We start from the raw sequence: 18,530 nt of genomic DNA, 5'->3' as shown, positions 1-18,530 counted from the left end.
GAATACATGAGCCAAAAAAAATGTGTTGGGGCTATTCTCAGAGGCGAGTTGTCAATCCAACACTGGATATAGCAGATTAACCGATGAAATAAATCTCATAATTATTGTAAAACTCTTTGATCTGATTGTCTCGCCTTGTATATCATGTGATCTTCCGTATTCTTCGAAATCACACTTTTTCTCGCAATTTGCAGTCATGGATACCGAAGAGACAGTACGGAAGCGAACTTCTAATAGTGCTACTAGTGACGATACTGCAGAGTTCTTGAATCAACACACCACTAACGATGACCACGTTCATCATGAAGAAACCACAACACCACTTCCACCACAACCAACACCAGCATCAAGCTCAACCGATTCACTGAAAACCTGTCGGATATGCTATGGCGGAGACTCTGGTACTTGCGTTGTTGTCTCGTTCCATTGTCAAACATTTACAAATGGTGGCTAACATTTACAATCGCAAACATATCTAGCTGAGGAGATTGCTGAATTGGGTAAACTGATCAGTCCATGCCGATGCAAGGGAACCATGAAATATGTGCATATTGGATGTCTTAACGCTTGGAGACATGCCAGCAAAGCTTCAACATCTTTCTTGGTTTGCGACCACTGTCACTACAAGTACCACTTCCAGAGGGCCAAAATTGCTCAATTCCTTACAAATGAATGTATGTCATTCTGTATTTGCTGTTGACGAGCCTTGTTTTGATCTCTGAGGGTCTCTGCTTTCACATTGCCCAACAAACAACTTATTATTGCCATTGAGAGAGAGCTTGTTTTGACCTATAACACTCTCCTTTCATATAATAACTTACCAGCTCTCAATTATGGTAGTCGCCGTTACGGGTGTAACTCTACTTATCTTCATAATCGCAACATTCATATCGGGCTTCTTCATGAAGGGTTTACTTCTCTACCTGCCTGATCTGGAATCAGTAGATCTAGACGGATATCCGAGTACATCTATAGAAGATGATATATTCTCGGTACTCAAGACTGCTGCAGCATCACAACCCGTATGGGTGATTGATCTGTACCATTGGATACATGGATTAGTGTTTATTGGTTTAGGAGGGGGCTTGCACTTGATGTTGAGCATGTTGTTTGGGATTGGGTGAGTTTTGAGGCCTGCATTATTGTGTTTTTACATTTGGCGGAAATTGTTCAGCTTGGGTGTTGCATACCATTTATTTGTGACGTTGTTTGCGTCTCTGAAAATTTGATCGTTTATGCTTAATCTTGAAATCGCTCACATGCATTTTCACTCCAGTCCACTACCACGCATCGGCGGCTTCCGCTCAAATCGCGGAAACGGAGGAGGCCGAGCAGATAAAGCAGGAATGATGATTGTCGCAGTGTTTATAGTGATTGGTTGTTTCAAGACGGCGCATCTTATATACGCATCCGTGAAAAAACTGTCTCGATGGGGATTAACCAAGATCGAAGATGCTATATTGGAGGTTGAGACTGATCAGAATCAACCCGAGAGGCCTTGAGACGATATAATCAGCTTCATAAAGGAGTCCAAGTGTCAGCCTTTGCCGTTAACGGAGATGTAGTATACACTACCGACATTGCAAGTTATTAACAACACACCTCATCATGCATTTTGTCTCAATCTTACTAGTACTAATAAATAAATAAATCAACTTCGAGATGAACTCATTAAATTGTCTTTGAGAGCCCTTTTTTTGTTGTTAAAATATATACAGTCCATATGGTCCTTCCAAAACAGAAAGCACCATTTTTATCAATAAGCGATTACACCTAACAAAACTATGAAACGACGAAACTTCCACTCTTTCTCATATGTCTCTATCGAGCACTAGTAGCTTTCAAAGCAGCCATCCGTTCCAACGTGCTTAAATGTTGTGGTGACCCTATTCTTGCTGCTGTGTATACAATTACAGGAGCTTGTGGGACTCGTGGTAGCTGCATATCACTCCGTTGCTGGACTGGAGATGTGAGACCCGATGATGGTTGTGAGTGGGACGCTTGAGCTTCAGAGTGCACGTTTCCCATTTTGGTTGATCGTGTAGCGTGGAGACTGATATGTTATGTGTTATGGTACTCGGGAAAAGATCTAGCGAATGAATAGAGTCAGGCTGTTGTTGACTGAAGAGTGCGTTCGAGGTGGCTTGCTGCTTGAATTGGATTGTGATCACTCACATTTTTGTCGAGTTGCAGACGCAAAGCTGAATACTGTGGCGACTGGGCTTTATGGTGCGCGACTAGACGTGGCTTCCTGTATGTTCCGGTATTGCAGAGAATGCCTGAAGAGTTGGAGTGACCGTTGGTGTTTGTCACGCTTCCCAAACGTTGAAACGCAAGAATAGACTTTCTCTTTTTTTTTTAACGCTGATTGGTTGCCCTTGATTTAAGATGGCATCATGAGGGTCATGTTACATCTCCTTTCGACTTCCGAAGAACCTTCAATGCACATCTCTGTCTCCTTCTTTTGAAACTAATGCACCGAAAACGCTACTATTTTTGTATTATGAGGGGGTTCTATTTTTGGCAGATCCAGCCAACCAAAAAAAAAATCAAGAGACAATAATTACAAATAACCACTAGAAAGCAGTTACAGATCAACGCTTGAATCCTGTTACAAAGCAAAAGAACCTCTCGGCCCTTCCCTCAAAATCTTCCACGCCGTGACAAACAGCATTCCAAACAGCGCCACCATTCCGAAAAACAAAGCGCCACTAACTGATTTACATGCTGTTGTGGAAATTACTTCTGGAGCTCCACATGTTCCTTCTTTTACACCTGTTGCTGCTGCACTTGCAATCCAGAATATCGTGTATGTGAAGTAGAGAGCAATGTCGACGTATGCGAATGTTCTTATCGAGGAGATTGTCAGGGCGTATGGAAGGTTGGGGACTTGGTATGGGCCGTTGAAGTAGTAGAATACTAGGAGTAGAGAATGTTGTGAGTACGAGATTGTTGTTGTCTGGCGTTTTCAAGCAATAGTCTCAATCAGTCTGGCAGTTTTTTTGGCTTACCAAGGTAGAAGCTTGCAATTAGACACGTAGTGACTCCGACGAAGATATGGAAATTAATGTCTGTACCGACAAGCCCGCTGTAAACACAAACAAAGCAGGTTGTTAGTTCGTCAAAATTTGCGTGAACTTGTGAAGGTTTTGTCGTGCCTTCCAATCTTTTCCTGACAAAGAATTGAAAACCAGATAAGCACATACCTTGACGCCCAGACACAAAAGTAAATCAAACTACTCAACCATATAATCGCCATAATCCAAAACCTGAATTGCTGATACATGGGATACTCCATCTGCACCACATTACTCGATTCGATAGATAGATTCGATGCTTCCGATTTAACGTATTTGTGCATCGAGTCTGGGTTATATCCGTGTAGAGTCGCTGGCACTACTATTGTTTGTTGCACTTGTTGGGTTTGCTGTTGTTGACGAGGTACGGCCCGAGTTGTTCGTTGTGGTGGCAGCACTCGTATAGAAGTGCTTCGTGGATCTGGTCGTAATGAGAATCGATTACTATTATTTGTTCGTTGTTGCGTCGTGGTGGAATTATTTGCAGGCATAGGCTCAGTCGTGGCCGGTGGTGTATAAAACAGGTCCTGGAATCGGGCCATGAAGGATCCTCTATTCGAATCACGGCCTAACGATGGGATTGTCGGTGCGGGCGCATTATTATTGTTTCGTTGAAGCGAGTTGCTTTGTTGGACTGATCCGGTTAATGTTCCATAGACTCCTTCAGCACGCTTTGTTATATCGTCCCAGAGAGAGTCCAAGCCAAACATTGGCGTTGCTGATTCTCGGCGTTGGTCGCTATATTATGAATGGGTCTGATTAGTTTGGACGCTTGTGGGTTGGTAAACAAACACACATACGGTAATGCTACTTCAATCTTTGGAGCAGACAGAGCTTGGAGTTTGTCAGCTTCTATTCTCTTCTTCCGGATTTGAGCAGCTGTTGGTTGCGATACCTACGAAAAGTGGTGAGATATTGAGTCCAAAGCTTCCAAGCTTCTAAGCTTTCCAACCAAACCCAACGAGACAATACGTACCAGTGATTCCTTGGCAATTCTTTCATCGAGAGTGCTTCCAATCTGATACTTTTTCAACGTGCTGGACTTGTAAGATGTATCGTCCTGTGTATCTACAACGCTCCAATTTTGCAGCGGTTGAGGAGCGTATGAAACCGGTGGAGGATACGATGCCTTGGGCTGAGTTTCAACAGGCACTATGCTCTCGTTGTAAAGCCCTTCATACGAGGTGAATGTAGTGGCAAAGTCATCCACAGAGCTTTTCGATTTGAGTGTCGAGCTTTTTAGCCTGTCTGAGCTCTCAAACAGTGATAAGGGAGGTAGCGTAAAATCACTATCGAGGTATGGCATGGCTGTGTCGATGCTTTAGCCTAGTAGCATGAGCTTCCGTATCTTATTTCCTCGCACTTGCGTCCTGCGGTTGAAAGGAAAGAGAGAAAAGGCAAACCGGAAGCTGAATCCTGGTGAGTCGAAAACAAGCAAGAATGAAGAGCAAAGACGTACTTCCTCTATCTTCCGACGTGATATCATAGGTATCCTGATTCTAATACGCGTCGAGGAAGCTTGTGTGTTGTGGTCTAAACTTCTGACGCAACACAACACCTCTTTCATGATGCAGAGTTAATGTTTATGATACGAACAAACCTATTTCTATGATAAATGACATATGCAAACTCTCAATTTATACCACTTCTTCACTCTTCGAGGCTCTTTCAATAATACATGTACAAACTCTCCATTTTTTCCAATTATACTACTCCTTTTCAAATCACGGACCAGCCAGCATTCCAACTTTTTGCAGGGAATCCAATTTCCCCTTTTTGCCTTTCTTCCTACTGCTGATAATATCAGGCAGCACTGAAAATGATTCATCATTCAACCCAGCACTGTTCCATTTGGCTGGATCTGAACGCGGTCCGAATCCTCGTATTGATAATGGATGAGCTTCAGTTGTGAAGACGTATGTTTCTAAAGGTATGAGGTCGTCTGTTGCAAAGAGCAAGTAAAGGTACTAAAGACAAGAAGTTTCGTGTTAGAATCATTGTGCGCGAGAGACAAAAAAGTCAAAGCGATTCTCGATGGGAATACAGCAACTCACTTTGAGTGTCTCTGCGATAAAGAAACTCTCCATCCTATTATCATGATCTCCAGACGCCATGACATTCCTCAACCCAGAGAATCCAGAATCGGTTCGACAGTGTTTGTTGATACTCTGCGCAATCTCCCATCCCCATTCTCGGTATATCGGATCGTGAGTGAACCTCCACATGTAGAATATAGATTCAATTGTTTCTGGCCTAATGGGGCGTTAAGTGTATGAAGTGGTTAGATTTTGTAGATTGCGTACAAACTGGTTAAATTTAGAATTAGAAAGATCATCGTCCCAATAAGACTTTAAGATTTTTGTTGAGGATTACACACATCAGCAACACACATATACCTCAAAATATAGTAATGTGATGGGTTCGTAGGTGATAACGTCAATGGATCCGTTCCTTCAGCCCCTAATCCAGTAGCGGTATTGCTATACGACTTGTAACAGGTCTCTGTAAGACGTTTCCCAAGATGTAAATGCTCAGTCCAGTTTCCAGTTCGTCGAGATAGTGCTCCTAGACCAAACATTCCGCCTGCGAAACATGACTAGTAAAAAGCATTTTGGTAAGACTTACCAATTATCTGGTTTTCCGTCGGTCAAAACTTCTGATTATGAACAGCAGAAAAAGTTGTTTCAACAAGCAGGATTCTTACCAGATGTTCAAAAGTAGCATCAAACGATACTTTTGTTCGATTATCCATAGTCGTCTTTGGTATGAACAAATTACCTCTTTCATTATCCATTACAAGATGGCTGGAAAATGCATCAGCAGCTGCAGTATACATTTCCCAATACTGTTCAGAGCCAGTGCTTAGATATAATTTGAGTAAATACTCGTAGAACGAATCAGATTCAGATCCCAGTGAGTATTCGAAAACTATTGTGTTGTAACGAAAGAGCGTTTTTTAGCATGACCTCCAAACAAACAACAAGGTACAAATGAAGACGTATAATGTAAGCAACTTACGATTAGCAACAGCCACAAGCTTCTGTGGATCCTTCCCAGTATCAACAGCATTCATATGTATCGGAAACAAGCCAGGTATAGGCCTCTCCATAACCTTTAGCTTCTTCAGCACTTGCAAAGACCGTAAACTATACACGGGATCATTCGTCACATCCGTCAAATACTGAAACTCTAGCTGACTACTCCCTAGCTGTGCCAACGTATAAACAGACCCCGACATGGGCAACCCAAGTTGTAAATTCAACGAATTGGATGGCAATCCCATATAATTATCATTGAATGCAGGTAATAACGCATCTGCAACTGATACAGCTAAATCCAATAGTTTTGTATCAGATGTTAAATCGTATGCTGCGAGCAGGCCGCCAACAAGTCGTATTATAGCCTCGAAGACGTTGATTATGATGTTTTGATCGAGATTTAGTGTGAGAGACAGATTCTTGGCTTGGGAGTATTCATCGTCTAGTTCCATTATATACAGAGTGTCGAGCGAGTCTATGGGTGTGAAAAGGAGAGAACCTTCACGACTCCAGTTTCGAGCTTTGGAAGTTACAGGGAGGAGTTCATCTGATCCGGATGCGTATGTGTAGTAGCCAGACCACGCGTGCTTTGTCATTTCTTGGTTGAATGGAGAAAAGGGGTATGGTAAGTTCACCGCATGCTCGAAAAGCATATCGTTTCAACTGAGCAAAAACGACGTCTTAAATGCATCCCAACACCATTTACAAATGCTTTTTAAAGATCCAACTCTATAGACAACATCCAAACAATAACAGCTTAGCACATACCTCTCACAAAATCCATTTTTTCAGCATCCTCAAACCCTCTATCATGCCCCATTATACCTCCACGAACTATTTTCCCTTGATACGCTAGCTTATTTACATCTACTTCTCCTCTCCTCCTCGTCCTCGTTGGCACCGGCAGCTCGTTCAGCTCGTTCACGACATCAGCTGAGTTTGATGATGGCAAAGCTTGTATAGGAGATGGTTGGATGCTAACCGCGTGCAGCACGTCAGCATCTAAATAGTCATTTGAGCTATTATCCTGTTCTACTTGTGCTCTGGTTCCGGATTGCGTCCATAGATACAATAGTGAAGATATAGCGAGCGTGATGAGGATGTTGCGCACAGAGAGAAATCGGATTAGAGCTCGTCCTATACGTCGAAATCTGGTGCTTGATGACGTAGGTTTGCCATTGTTATATGTCGAATGTGGGAGTGTTCTTGTATGTGACTGAAACATTTGTCGCGTTGTGATGTTTAGTTATATGCTGATCGCTGCAAGTGTTAATTGCCCAATAATACAGGCTTGCCCGGCTCAGAAGACGAAAATTTCAAATTTATTGACTGAAGTATCCATGTGTTGTATGTTACATGTAGTTGCGAGTGTTGCAAGTTACAGTTATATACAAATTACTTGCTCGGGATATAAATTACATAAGTTTAACGGGAAAATATACAAATTACTCTTTTGGTTCGTTTGATTGATCTTGTTCAATCTCCAGTCCTCATCTTCAACCTTCCCCGTTCCCTGAAATCACGATTAAGGCAAAGGCATCCTACACGACCATCCATGCTCCTCAACAATCACATCACGAGGATCTATTTGCTTGCCACAGGGATCACATAGTTTGAAGTCGTTGGCTTTGGATGCACAAGTTCCACATACTGTACGTCCACACTCCCCACATACATTCTAAAGTGTTCAAGAGAGTCGATCCGTCAAAACGAATATGCAATAGGAGAGTTTGCTTTTTTTGGTTCTTAAACCCCACCACACACCTTATACCGGAGCACACCGAACGATTCTGAGCACAAACTACACTTCTTGCCTGACTTGTCACCAGCAGGGAGCTAATGAAAGCAAATCTCGATTAGAACAGAAAACAGTCGTCCAAATATAACTGCAGACCATTCTTCCACCATCATGCATTCTAAAATTTACGTGCACAAGCACACAAAGTTTCGGTACACTTCTATACACAAAACACCAACGTACCGAGATAGAAATCCTTGCACGACCAGGAGAAACAACCTTGGGTCCATGGCTATACTGCTGCTGTTGCGGATGTTGATCTCGATGTAAATAGTTACCAGTTTGATGCGCTGCAACAGTTGGAGTAATGAGCCATGAAGAGTATCGTTTGACTTGCGCTATTAATGATTGTTCTGCTTCATCATCATCGTCTCCTCCTGGTGATGATGATCTTGCAGGAGCTGCACGGTATTTGCCCTCGGATTTTACAAAACATTGATCACATGCGCGTGCGGGAGTTATGTCATTGTCTGGAAGCCATACCGACTAGGAAATGTGAGAATGATTTGAGTCATTGGGATTATGTTGAAGGACACAAAAAAAGGTTACTTCGGAAGAAGAATGTTGAGCCAAAACTTTCAGTAAACACTTACGTTAGTGGAACAACCACTACAAACCACCAATCCGCATAATCGACAATGGTGCTTGCGTTTAAAAATCCCGAACTCTTCTCTACACATCATACAGTTGCTGGCTTGATCATCTGGTATCCATATAGGCGCCTTGTAATCACCCATAGTAGTTCGTTTTTGTTGTGATGCTAAGTCGATCTCTGCAGTACACGGAGAATGCGGATGAGATAAATCATTTCGTTTGCTGGAATAGAAAACACAAGTATCAGAATATACGTACGTGGGATCCTATTCTTTTGATCGGATCTACATTCCTTGATGGCTCTTGATATGAGACGAACCCATTGTAACTTTTCGGCTTCAGAGTCTAGTATTTTGAAAAGAGGTGAACAAAAACGGCCACTGTAGGTGCCGACCATGCTATACAGCGAAAAGACTTCTTTGCAACAGCTTCAGTACATACCAGCATAAAACGCATATGATTTCCCAGGACTGATGAGCTGAAAGGAATGTTTGATGGCTAAACAGCATAGCAAAGGATGGTGGTTAGCAGAGACTCATAATGTGCACAACTTAGAATATTATAATTCAAACATTGTGGTTACCATCAGTATCGGGTATACCCCTGATTTCACAAAACTCCAAATCGAATTTGCGTTTAAATGTGAATTGATCGTTGAGAAGAGACGGTCTAATCGAAAAAAATGGGAGTTAGCCGAACTGCACTAAAAACGAGGCCGAACAACTGATCGATTCGGTTCTCCGCGACTAGTTCATGCGAGATCTTACATGGCACAAATAATCATATCCGAAAGGACATAAACACGTCGCAATTGATGATTCTTTCGACATATCTGTGTTATCAGGTGACGAAACCTGTAAGTCCTTGAAACGACACAGACGGACATTGCACGGACGGGATTTTTGGCGATCGCGTACCTTGTACAAATCTCCTTTGAATAAGAATAGTCGAGATGGACTCAATACTTTCTAAAAACACAAAAACAACATCAGTAAGTACAACGAATCCAACGAGAGAATCAAACCGGAACTTCTAACAGCCTCTTCTACGACAAAAAAGACCCAGAGTTACCAGCACACACCTCGTTGAAACCAGTAAGTGTTTGATCAATCTCAAGAAGCTGAGCTTGATTCTCTTGTTTTCGTACCATATCATCCACAAAGATTGCCACTAAAAAGTTATGTTAGTCAGTAAGTAAACGCAAAAAAGACTCATGAAAGAATTTCGATACCTTCTTCAACGAGTTTGAATGCCCTTTCCAGATCTGTTCTATCAATGTGGTTGACTGGTGTATACTTGAGCAAGTCCTACGAGCAAAGAGAGAAGGTTAGGTTGATTTCCACTAAGCTTTAAAGACTATTGGAAGAACCAGTTGCGTTTGTTGGTATACCTGTAACAAGAGTTTGTAACGCGGAATACGTTGAACTGGGGTCATCAGATATGCTTGAATAGGCAAGCCTTTGTATGCTTTCTTCATGGACTCCTCCTAATAAAGATTCAACTGTGTTGAGACGTGACTGTCATGCTGGTAGATTCCTTTCTTATTTGGTTTTGGCTTACGTGTAAGAAGGCAGAGAGTTTTGGATTCTTCTTGGATTGATCTTCTATAAGCGAGAGTGCACCATTGAAGTTCTGAATGTATACCGAGTACATCTTGAGGTATGGGATCTGTGATGAGAGAAGAAAAAAAAAAGTTTATGAAACCAGGCTAATCGCAACACAGCAGTGCATCCAACAATACAACAACCACACATACAGTGTCGAGGAAGATATCACCCAGTCTCCCAGTAGAAGGATCCCATGAAGGATCTAGTAGTCTTTCATTGAGCCTTGCAAGAAGACTCCGGCAGAGCTCGTAGATGTTTGCGAAAGGGCTTGGTATGATCTTGTCGAATACTTTGCGAGATATGATTTCACGTTCAGATCCCATTACAGACAGTAGTGGATTTATGAATGCCTATATATAATGTGTTTGGGAGTACATTGTGTTGTGAGGGCAAGCAAAAAAATACAAGATTGGATATCGAAACACTCGTGACTGCATTTGCCCAACAACCCAACGCGGTCAAAACGCAATTTGAATTTACAAACTACACGTACATCTTGGATTGTGGTAAGTGAGGCCAAGTAGGATTGTTCAGTAGTCAATATTTCCAAGGCGATATTATTTCGTCGTGTCATTTCAGGTGATTTTACAGTAGATGCGAGTGTTTTTGTCGATGACTGAGATGAATTGGATATAACATTATGTTTCGAAGCCTCCTTGTCCTTGTTTGCCGACGTTGATCGTGATTTGGCATCGCCCTTTGACCCCAGTAATGAAATCGAAGATGTGCGTGGAGGAGGATCAACAAGGAAGGAGACCCCTCTCTTGTTGTTGTCATGTGGTCTATCGGGCAGTTTGGGAGGTATTGGACTGCCAACAGCAGCGATATGATCATTAATCATTGCTTCCAAGTGTTTTCCTGAATCCCGGTTATGTGAGGGAGTTGCAGGAAGAGGCTTTCTCCTCTGTATTGGCAAGTCGGCAAGTGAGGTATACTCGGATCCATTCTTGGCCATCTATTGGAGGCAAGGTTAAGCCTGGATTGCTTTGCTCTTGACTTGTTTCAAGTTGAATGTGTGTTAGAGAATGAGGTTTGAGACAAAACCCAGGACAAAACAAGGGACTGAAACATGACGTTTTTCCTCAGTTCCAGATAGATCGGGTCGCGGCCCGTGTGTTAGGTACTCGCTATTATCATAAAATCACGTAGTGTTTTGAACATTGTCGAAGGTGTCTCATATACTATGACTATACTTCTTATTTATCTATCGTTATAGTGCTCCCTACTACTACGGAATAAAATCTTTTTTTCGTGTCTTTACGCGACCGTTTCAGGGCGTCAAAAATCGCGTTGGAGACGTTAAGCTCAACGCTTGCAACTTGCAATTCGCATCTCAAAACGATGCAAACAATCTCTTGGTGTTTGGAAGCCCTGTAAACGTGCTGGAAATTGTAAAGTTACTAAAGGTTTCTAAACTGTTGCACACGGGCTCTTATACCGATCACTGACTATTCTGTGTGTTCTCCTCCTGCAACCTCATCAAACCGTTTGAGACACCGTGACCACCGAGGACATTGACGAAGACGACCACTTTGAAGAAGCATCAGAAGGAAGTGATTCACCAACATCAAGTGATCCAGCTCTCCCTACTCTAAACAAGAAGGAAGTCAAAATGTTACTGGAGAACTCTGACGCAAACGTGGATGATGATCTCAAAAAGCTTGAAATTGCCGTTGGTCACTTTTTAAGTATGTGATGATGCCGGTTCATTTGTCGCTTTGCTGTTGGAGGCCTCACTTTGCGTGGGGTTTGACTCGAAACAAGCTCCTGTTATCGAAACACCCAAACTCTTTCTTGGTTTTATTATTCTCTGGGTTGGCTGAAGCTTGATGCTAATCCACATACAGTTATATTACGTATGGAGGCAGTGCGTACTCACACTTTTGAATGGAAGCAATTGATTGATATTACCTTGTGGTATGGTATTAACAAAAAAGGACCCTCGTTAAAAGATGAATGTTATAGATAATAACATATATTGCTTTCTGCTGTTAAGGAGGAAGGTATCGCTTCTGCTACTATTCAGGACTTCTCTCGATCTGACAAATGTTTTGGCGAGTTGTATAAAGTCAACAAGTGGAATAAAGCGGTGTCTCGTCTCGTTATCATCAGGGTGCTTGCTTGCGTCAGGCTGATCCTAAAGGCAATAAGGAGGTCGTCGATGGCATGATGAAGGAGATTAATGGTTTGACTGTAAAGCTTGTTGGGAAGTCTATTCCTGTAAGTTGACAATCGCAACGCCGGATTTTTTTTTGGTGTTGACGTTTGTACACACACACACTTTTCCACACTCTCCCAAACATCTAGTTGGAGAAATTCTTTGCTCGTAAGGCCCGTAAATACACCCTCCAGGATTCCCGTCTCCTCCTCCCAGCCTTCGAATGGCTCAACATTATGAACACCTTCGATTTCATGCCTCGTGAATACCTATATAAATCACTAGACCAAGTAAACGATGCTCTTGCCGACTTGGACAAGATCCTGCCCCCATCAGCCGACCAAGACAAACCACCATACAAAACATATTGGCATGACGTGGCTCTCGCTCGTCTCTTCAAGGGTATCATTCTTCGTGAGATCACCATGCCTAATAAAAGGACACTGGTCTCAACCGTCGATGAAGCACGACTCCGTCCAACCGCAGATCAAGCACCTGACTTAAAAGACGCTGCACGAGCGCTGGACTTTATAAAAGTAATCGCTAGCAGGATCCATCTAGATCACTACATCTTGCCATTCGCACGATATGAGAATGGGAGGTTGGCTATGCGGATGGGTGATTATGGGAAGGCGAGGAAGGAGTTTGGAGCGTGTTAGAATGGGGTTTTGGCAACGATGAGGATGCTAGTGGATGGAAGAGCGTAAAATACTCGTTGGAGAGTGTGCTTCGTATTCGAGTTTATACTGTTATTGGGAAGCTGGATTTGGTGGAGAAGGTTAGTATTGCTGTTAGTGAAGAGTGAATACTTTCTGTGTGGTAACAGTTGTCGCGTTATTTTTTGTTGGGTGGTTTCTTGTTTTTGAGTTCTGAGTGTTTTGGATTTGGGAAACAAATACAGTCTGCTGGTCAGATTTGAAAGAGCAAAGTTTGGAAATGTCTTATGTTTTCGGATGTTGGAACATGAGTTCAAAGTTCACTCACTTCAAAGTTCAAAAATTGCTCGAAATGAACGTGCATGCAGTCCTTTTTTTATATTGGTTTCATTTTTTTAAATTGAAATGAGGTAGGCAAACGCAAGAATACTCTACGCTGTTTTATAATTTAGTTTACTATTTACACTTACAATTTGACTCAACCTGTTCCCTTCTCAGTTGATTTAAAATCCTCATATGAAGGCGCTCTCATGCATCATCTATATGGACGTACCAATTCGCAAAATCACGTTTATGGCTTCTATGCAAGAAGGAAACGAAAATACTGGGCTTATCAGCCCCATGACCTTCAAACGTTGTGGCAACACGCGCATTTGAATAACAAGCCGAAACACATGACACTTGCACGTAGTAGTAGCGTCGTCAGCCCTGTGATTCTATTCCGTAAACTCTTTGAAGGATGTTTTGACTGGGTACAAAACATATAAACGAGAGACGTTGGAATCTGCGGAACTTTTCGATTTTCGTATAAACTTTGATTTACTGCCGCACTAGTCAGTATGACGATGAGGAGAAAGCGTACAGGCACGGGACTGATCGAATTCTAAGAATGAATTTGTTAGGAGCTGGCGATTGTACCAGGGTACCTCACTTAGACCCGCACAATATTGAAGGATTGGTGTTTCCGGGCCGTGATTTAGCGTGAATCACAAATGGACTTTACGAGTTTCTCGCTAATGCACAGTAAATAAGACCGAATCCGAATGGAATTCTTCAAGTTTTCTCATCCATGGGAGTACTGGAAACCATTAATTGTGTCGCTGGTTTTCCTATACGTTGTATCAGTCATCGTCAACGGATTTTTACTAGCAGCCTTGATAAGTGACAGGACGTCATTATGGAAGTCTAGAAAACTATTCTACTTCAACATTGCTCTTGCCCATTGTTTCTTTCTGTGGAATCAGTTGCTACTAAGTAGTGCCACTTTACAAAATGATGGGACCATCAACTCACAAGGACTATGCAATTATGATGCAGTCTCGTTGCTATTTTGTGAGGCGGTTACTAATATTACATTTGTGTTTGTTGCGGTGGACCGATGGTTGATAATTGTCAAGGTGAGATATCATTTACGAACCTAAAAGGCATTTCTTGCTAATTGGTAATCTAAACCATTTTCTGCTTTTAGGGTCATGACATTGGTCAGAGATATGTTGCTATCGGTTGTGCCTTGACCTGGGGAATGTATGAATCTGAATGTTTTCAAGTTGTGCGACGAGATACTCACGATTCACAATCACTTCCAAAACAACAGTGGTCTAGTGATGTCCTTCCCCGTCTTCATCTTACAAAACGTAATCTGGATGGATCCTCCCATCTTCTGCCTGAATGACTGGACGTCAAGAAAACCTGAATTCATGGCCGAGACCATACTACAGATCGTTGCCGTCTGCATTACGATATGCGTGACAATTTATTTGTACGCCATCATCATTCAACACATCACGGTCACGAAAAACAGATTGCACGATACCCTACGGGATTCAGAGAAACAGTACAAAGGACAGGCGGCCCTGGAATCTTCTGAGACCCACTCTGCAGGATTCCCTAGGAAGGCCAGAATGGATACAGAAATTGTCCTCTGCAGGTGAGACTCAGTGACGGCCAGTCTTTCGGGACAGAGATTTGTTCGTTTTGGTCTGACCTCTAGCTGTATTTAAGGAAATTTTTGGTTTTGACGATTGTTTCGCTTCTGAACTCGATACCTCAACTTATTTGGCTTGGGTATGGATTTGTAACTGGAGAAAGAATGGATCCAATCTATGGGGCCTTTGCAACCGTTGCAGCATTTATTCAACCACTGATAGAATGTGGGTGACGAGTTGACTTTTAATCTGCTTCTTTAGCTCACGTTTCCATTTAAATAGGTTCTTTGATCATCTACATGGACAAGTCAACACAAAGTAGGATTTTGACTTGGTTTGGAAGGAAGAAGCAGACAAAGGCCGAGACAGCAGTAGAAATACCAAATCGCCCATCTATTGCGGCAACACGTTCAGTAGCATAGACATAAACGGAAGAGTGCGATGACATTACTGTCTTGCATTATTCTGTTGATTCTTTGTAAATCTTTGCGCAAGACTCTCCATTCAACAGAAGTTGGAAATGTACTAACTGGAAGTTGTTCTGGCTACTCAAACTAGTAGCAAAGACGACAGTTAGCAGTTTTGCAGGTTTCCACACGATTTTGATGAAATGCTGAATGAAGAGCGAGCGCGTAGGTGCTTGTAACGTTGACTTGAGCTTGAGCAGGAAAATCACGAAAAGATGTTTGGATGACGGGTGGGAGACAGAAGGGGTATACAGAGCTCCACAACGTGACAACTCCAAGTACAATACACGTTCATCCTCTTCCACAACCCGTATTTCAATCCATCAAACTTAGCCCGACCAAAAAACGTCAAAAACAATCAAAACAATGTCTCGCCGAGTTCTCTTCCTAGTGCTATCCAACATCAGGACAACACGAGGATACAGTACAGCATCCATACCGCCATCCATTCCTCGCAGTGTGTTTCCCGTCTACGATTTAGCATGCAGCCTGCTAGCAGAAAAGGAGAAGAGAGTCCAGCACGAGATTATCGCTCTCGAAGAACAGGCATCAAATGCTCAGGATGCATCCATTAAATCATCATTGGCTAAAGCTCTTCATCTCAAACGTGTGGAATTGGGCTACATGAAGCATCATCAAGAACAACCTATTGCTGAAGGTAACTACTGAAAAAATATGCGAAGGAGGGGGCTATTGCTTAACACTCATTGCAGAACTAATATACATCTTTACCTTCTAGAACAATACGATAATCCAACCTACGCATACATGCGTAGACAACAGTTTGAAAAAGTGGATGTCCCCAAACTCGTCAAGAGTGCATCTGCTTATCGACTGTTTGAAGATGTTTTTCCTGGTGAGATCGTGCCGGAAGATAGTCTTGAAATCAATTTCCAGAATACGGATTGGAGGACGTGCTGGGGACATGGTATTCCCTCCAACTTTGTATGTGATTGTCGAGTGTGTTGCGGGTATTTGATTACAATGCTAATGTTTGTTTCTTAGGCATTGCTATCGCCAGAGGTCGTCATCACCCCAAAGTCTGTGGATGAGAATGCTCTGTATACCCTGATGATGGTTGATATAGGCAAGTTGGTATTCGAGTTTCTTTTCTCATGATTATGAACTGTGTCAACTAACAATAGCCCTTTATAACAGATCGCGAGAATCTAGTGACTCATAGCTATCACGATTGGTGCCATTGGTTGATGTACGTTAAGCTTTGGGAAACGCGTAAATGAAAAAACACATGACTGTTCTTCGACAACTGTCTCACACTTACCATATACATAGCACAAACATCCCAGTATCAACCGATCGTGTCGTAATACCAGGTGGCTCGTCACCATACCTATCCCCCCTCGCAGAATCAGCAAAGACAGTAGCATCCCCGTCACCAAAACAATACGATCCAATCCTGACCTTCCAACCAAAGCAGCCAGCAACTGAACCATCATTACCCGGCGACGTCATCTTCCCGTATGTGCCTATACATCCTGCTAGCTCCAATCCAGGTCGTGAGCATCGATATGTGTTTGTTTTGCTCAAGCAGCCAAATGGTGAAAGGGTTAATGTGGATGTAGAAGTCTCACGTCGTAGAGCGCATGATCTGAGAGGGCGTGACTGGAAGAAGGAGCATCTTTATGAGAGGATGGTTGAAGGGGAGGGAGAGAAGAAGATATCTGTTCGTGAAAGGTGAGACTCTAGCAAAGAAAGCCGTCGAGTCCGAACTATCTATATGATGTTAATACATCCGCTTGCATAATGGTTTAACTCGTATTTCCCTTCTTCCCAAACAGAGGCTGTCTAGGAAAAACATGGGAATTCATCACACAACACAATCTATCACTAACAGGCTACGGCTTCCTCCGCTCCCGCTGGAGTACTCTAACATCCCAAGTATACACACGCTTGGGCCTCCACGAACCAGTCTTTGGCCGTCTACCACCCCAAAAAGATGTCTCGCCCTTAATCCTCGACCGTATCCAAACCGCCACATCCATCGCATCCAACATTACAACAAACCCAGGAATGCTAGACATGCCAACCCTCAAACAATTAAACATGGGATTAATACAGCATGTGCCCTTCCAGCGTCTTGCTACCCAAAACGACGAGACTGTCAAGTCTTTGCAGGTTGAATATGACGCTGCTGTTAAAAAGAGGGCTGCTAAAGAGGGAAAGACAATGGTGCAAGCTAAAGCTGAACTAGATGGGTGGAAATCGAGCCGTAAGTTACGGAGGTTGAGTGTAATTGGAGCTGCTGGGATGGTGAGAGTTAGAGAGGGCATTCAAGGGGCTAATGCTGAACGGGAGAAACCAAGGCCCAGATATCAGGCCGTATGATTGTTTTGCATCTTCATTTACATAGAGTAGATCTCAAATAAATCCATACGTTCACAATTCTGCCTGAATGTTGCTTCCTCTTTTTTCTGTCACACGCTGACTGCGGAACAAACGTTCCTTACAAAACCGTATACAAACGAGTCCTTTCAAGCTACAAATATGGTCACCGAACAAGTCTCCGAGCCCATTGCTCCAACAGTCGCTCCAACTAAACCAGTTCTAAAGGATGGCGTCCCCACTGACTGGCTCGTTACGTACGTCCATTACAACAGTGTGGTAGTTTGCACGCACCTAGCAAGTGTATCTAACTCTTTCCTACTATAGCGGAACAGTCGAACCAGGCTATGAAGCCCTTGCCGCAGTCTTCAAACAGAACTTTGAGGTTGGGAAAGCTGTTTGCGACATTTTCTCATGGATTTTTGCTTATTCAACATACACACTTAGGATCTTGAAGAGATTGGTGCTGGAATCTGTGCTTATGTAGATGGTGAGTGTTTCCGTGCCGTTGGGATCATTCATAACCTCTGTTTGGCAGCATCGCATCTGTTGGGCAGCATCGCAACACTGGACCACGTCGTGAGAACCCTCAACTCACACATTCAAAATCAACAGGCAAATGCGTCATTGACATGGAAGGCGGATATGCAGACCCAGAGTTCAAGCGTCCATACGCTGGATCCCTCCAGATCGTATATTCGACATCCAAAAACATTGAATCACTGCTCATGGCGAAACAAATCGAGGCTGGACAATTCGAGTATGTCGTCCAGTAGAAACGCTTTATGGGCTACGTCAAGCTAATACTACCTCAAAGCTTTGATACAAAGATTGCGGATATCTGGTCCGAGTTTGGACAGGGCAAGA

The 18,530-nt window shown here is 42.8% G+C and overlaps 2 protein-coding genes across 2 annotated transcripts; one reads left to right on the top strand and one right to left on the bottom strand.

Moving 5' to 3' along the window:
* Positions 1-4,801: 4,801 nt before the first annotated feature.
* On the bottom strand, positions 4,802-11,069 carry SmJEL517_g06146 (uncharacterized protein; the record flags this gene model as incomplete). Its single annotated transcript, XM_031172072.1, has 20 exons — positions 4,802-5,044; positions 5,132-5,330; positions 5,474-5,673; positions 5,782-6,005; positions 6,096-6,713; positions 6,884-7,331; positions 8,097-8,399; positions 8,463-8,488; positions 8,599-8,685; positions 8,766-8,852; positions 8,949-9,005; positions 9,091-9,176; positions 9,275-9,339; positions 9,425-9,475; positions 9,589-9,677; positions 9,739-9,814; positions 9,898-9,993; positions 10,068-10,175; positions 10,264-10,464; positions 10,608-11,069. 20 exons carry the CDS (start codon positions 11,067-11,069, stop codon positions 4,802-4,804), a joined length of 3,726 nt encoding a protein of 1,241 aa, XP_031021956.1.
* A 4,617-nt stretch (positions 11,070-15,686) lies between these two features.
* SmJEL517_g06145 (uncharacterized protein) lies at positions 15,687-17,666 on the top strand (the record flags this gene model as incomplete). The annotated part of the gene is made up of 6 exons (XM_031172071.1): positions 15,687-15,978; positions 16,060-16,265; positions 16,326-16,415; positions 16,466-16,530; positions 16,614-17,015; positions 17,120-17,666. The coding sequence occupies 6 exons, from the start codon at positions 15,687-15,689 to the stop codon at positions 17,664-17,666; spliced, it is 1,602 nt and encodes a 533-aa protein (XP_031021955.1).
* Positions 17,667-18,530: the final 864 nt, after the last annotated feature.

This window comes from Synchytrium microbalum (assembly GCF_006535985.1).
Source record: "Synchytrium microbalum strain JEL517 chromosome Unknown SmJEL517_scf0081, whole genome shotgun sequence".
Lineage (NCBI taxonomy): Eukaryota > Fungi > Chytridiomycota > Chytridiomycetes > Synchytriales > Synchytriaceae > Synchytrium > Synchytrium microbalum.
This window is presented reverse-complemented; position numbering and strand designations above follow the sequence as displayed.